The 2,359-nt window shown below is 36.8% G+C and overlaps 1 protein-coding gene across 1 annotated transcript in view; it reads left to right on the forward strand.

Annotated features, from left to right (window-relative positions):
* Positions 1–741, forward strand: part of LOC101661257 (olfactory receptor 11H12-like) — a 1,003-nt gene extending 262 nt beyond the window's left edge. The window contains 1 exon segment of the mRNA XM_030884931.1: positions 1–741. This exon segment is cut by the window's left edge and continues 165 nt beyond it. Within this exon segment, the coding sequence (XP_030740791.1) occupies positions 1–741 (741 nt within the window).
* Positions 742–2,359: the final 1,618 nt, after the last annotated feature.

Below are 2,359 nucleotides of genomic sequence, written 5' to 3' on the forward strand. Positions count from 1 at the left end.
TTCTCCTTCCTAGAGATCTGGTATGTCTCTTCGACAGTCCCCAAGATGTTGGTCAACTTTCTCTCAGAGACAAAGGCTATCTCGTTTGCCGGTTGTTTCCTCCAATTCTATTTCTTTTTCTCTTTGGGCACATCTGAAAGTTTCTTCTTGGCGGCCATGGCGTTTGATCGGTACCTTGCTATCTGTCGCCCCTTGCACTACCCTAATATCATGACTAGGTATCTCTGTGTTAAGCTAATTATTGTCTGCTGGGTTTGCGGGTTTCTGTGGTTCTTGATTCCCATTGTTCTCATCTCTCAGATGCCCTTCTGTGGCCCAAACATTATTGACCATGTTGTGTGTGATCCAGGACCACTATTTGCATTGGCATGTACCTCTGCACCAAGGATCCAATTGTTGTGCTATACTCTCAGCTCCTTAGTTATCTTTGGTAACTTCTTCTTCATCCTTGGATCCTATACTCTCGTCCTAGTAGCTGTGTTTCGTGTACCTTCAGCCACTGGAAGACGTAAAGCCTTCTCAACATGTGGATCTCATTTGGCCATGGTATCACTGTTCTATGGCTCCCTGATGGTCATGTATGTGAGCCCAGGACTCGGACATTCTGCTGGGATGCAGAAAGTTGCAACATTGTTCTATGCTATGGTGACCCCACTCTTCAACCCTCTCATCTACAGCCTCCGGAATAAGGACATGAAAGCAGCCTTGAGGAAAGTTGTGGGGCTTTCTAGCATCAGCTAGGACAGACTACATGAATCCTCAATGATTAGGTCAGTATAGTTTTACAATAAATACGCAGAATTGCCCAATTATCCAAAGTTGGAAATCATGATATTGTATCTGTTGATACTCATGTTTTTACATTATTAAATTCCATATCTATGAGATTCTTAGGAGCCCTAGTTGTTTGGAGGTTAGCAGTTCAGTTCCACCAGTGAGTCTATAGGAAAAACAGGAAGCTTCCTGCTCCCATAATGATTTACATCCCTGGAAGCACAAAAGGGGCAGTTCTACTCTTATAGAATCTTTATGAGTTGAAGTATACTCGATGGCAGTAGACTTGGGGGATTCATGGAACCATTTACAATGATAAAATAGATTATGTAGGTCAATGGAAGTATTGTGTTCCTCTTTGACACTTCAACTGTGTATTAGCTAGGGAGCAGTTAGGTGCTTTTTTGTTTTGATATATTTCATATGCCTTACGTATGATAAAAATCCTTACATTCTACTTGATAACTTAAATTTATAAATCAAGGATCTATAAAAGTATAACTTTTGTTTGTTTAAAATAAAAGAGGAAAATTCTTTCTCTTTTCTAATTATTGTTCTTATATTTGGCCATTACCAATAGAGAAACATTTAGCAAGCAATTTATCCAAGATTTCTATGACATAATAGTTTAGCTTAATGACATCCATCTATATGTTTTTTTCTTTTCATATTACATCCTTTTAGTCTCCTAAAAGGTAAAATTTTATTCCATGTATATAGCATCTGTAAAAGTTTTTTAAAATATGGTATTTTGGTTATTATTTTTCAAATTATTTATTTATTTATTTATTTAGGCTTTCTTTTTAAATAAAAATCATTTTATTAGGGGCTCATGCAACTCTTATCACAATCCATACATACATCAATTGTGCAAAGGGCATTTATACATTCATTGCCCTCATCATTCTCAAAACATTTCCTCTCCATTTAAGCCCCCGGCATTAGGTCCTCGTTTTCCCTCTCCCTCCCCCCTCCCCCCTCCATCATGAGCCCTTGATAATTTATAAATTGTTATTTTGTCATATCTTGCACTGTCCGACCTCTCCCTTCACCCACTTTTCGGTTGGCTATTTTTTTTTTCACCTAAATAAGATATCTTCTCCTAAGAGGTGGAGAGGAAAATAGCTCACTTGAAGACAAATTAGTGGCACTAAATTTGTTGCTGAATCATTGCATATTTTCTCAGTATTTGTTGCTGAACCATATTATGATTGCACTAAGAATGTTATTAAAACAGCATCCCGAATTCAACCTCTCTAACACAACTCTTTAATTTTAACTGCATATTTTTTTACTTAATATCATGTCAAGTTTATTTTTGTATAAAAAGCTTTATAATTATGATTATAAAATGGTATGGAATTTTGAATTCCCATGTCTTTAGAGGGAGACACAAGGACAGTTTTCCTTGAAGGGCAGTTTTACTTCAAAGTTGCTAGAATGTGGTTTGTGAAGCGTATTAAGAAACAGGCTTTTCAGAAGGAAGTTCAGGAACCAAAAGACATTTCACTATGAGACAAAAATGACCACTTAGAGATTCAGTACTCAAATTCAAAGATAATATTACTGAACACTGCCACATTCT

The sequence above is a fragment of the Echinops telfairi genome, unplaced genomic scaffold (genome assembly GCF_000313985.2).
Source record: "Echinops telfairi isolate 266 unplaced genomic scaffold, ASM31398v2 ScPeMD7_18;HRSCAF=68, whole genome shotgun sequence".
Classification (NCBI taxonomy): Eukaryota; Metazoa; Chordata; class Mammalia; order Afrosoricida; family Tenrecidae; genus Echinops; species Echinops telfairi.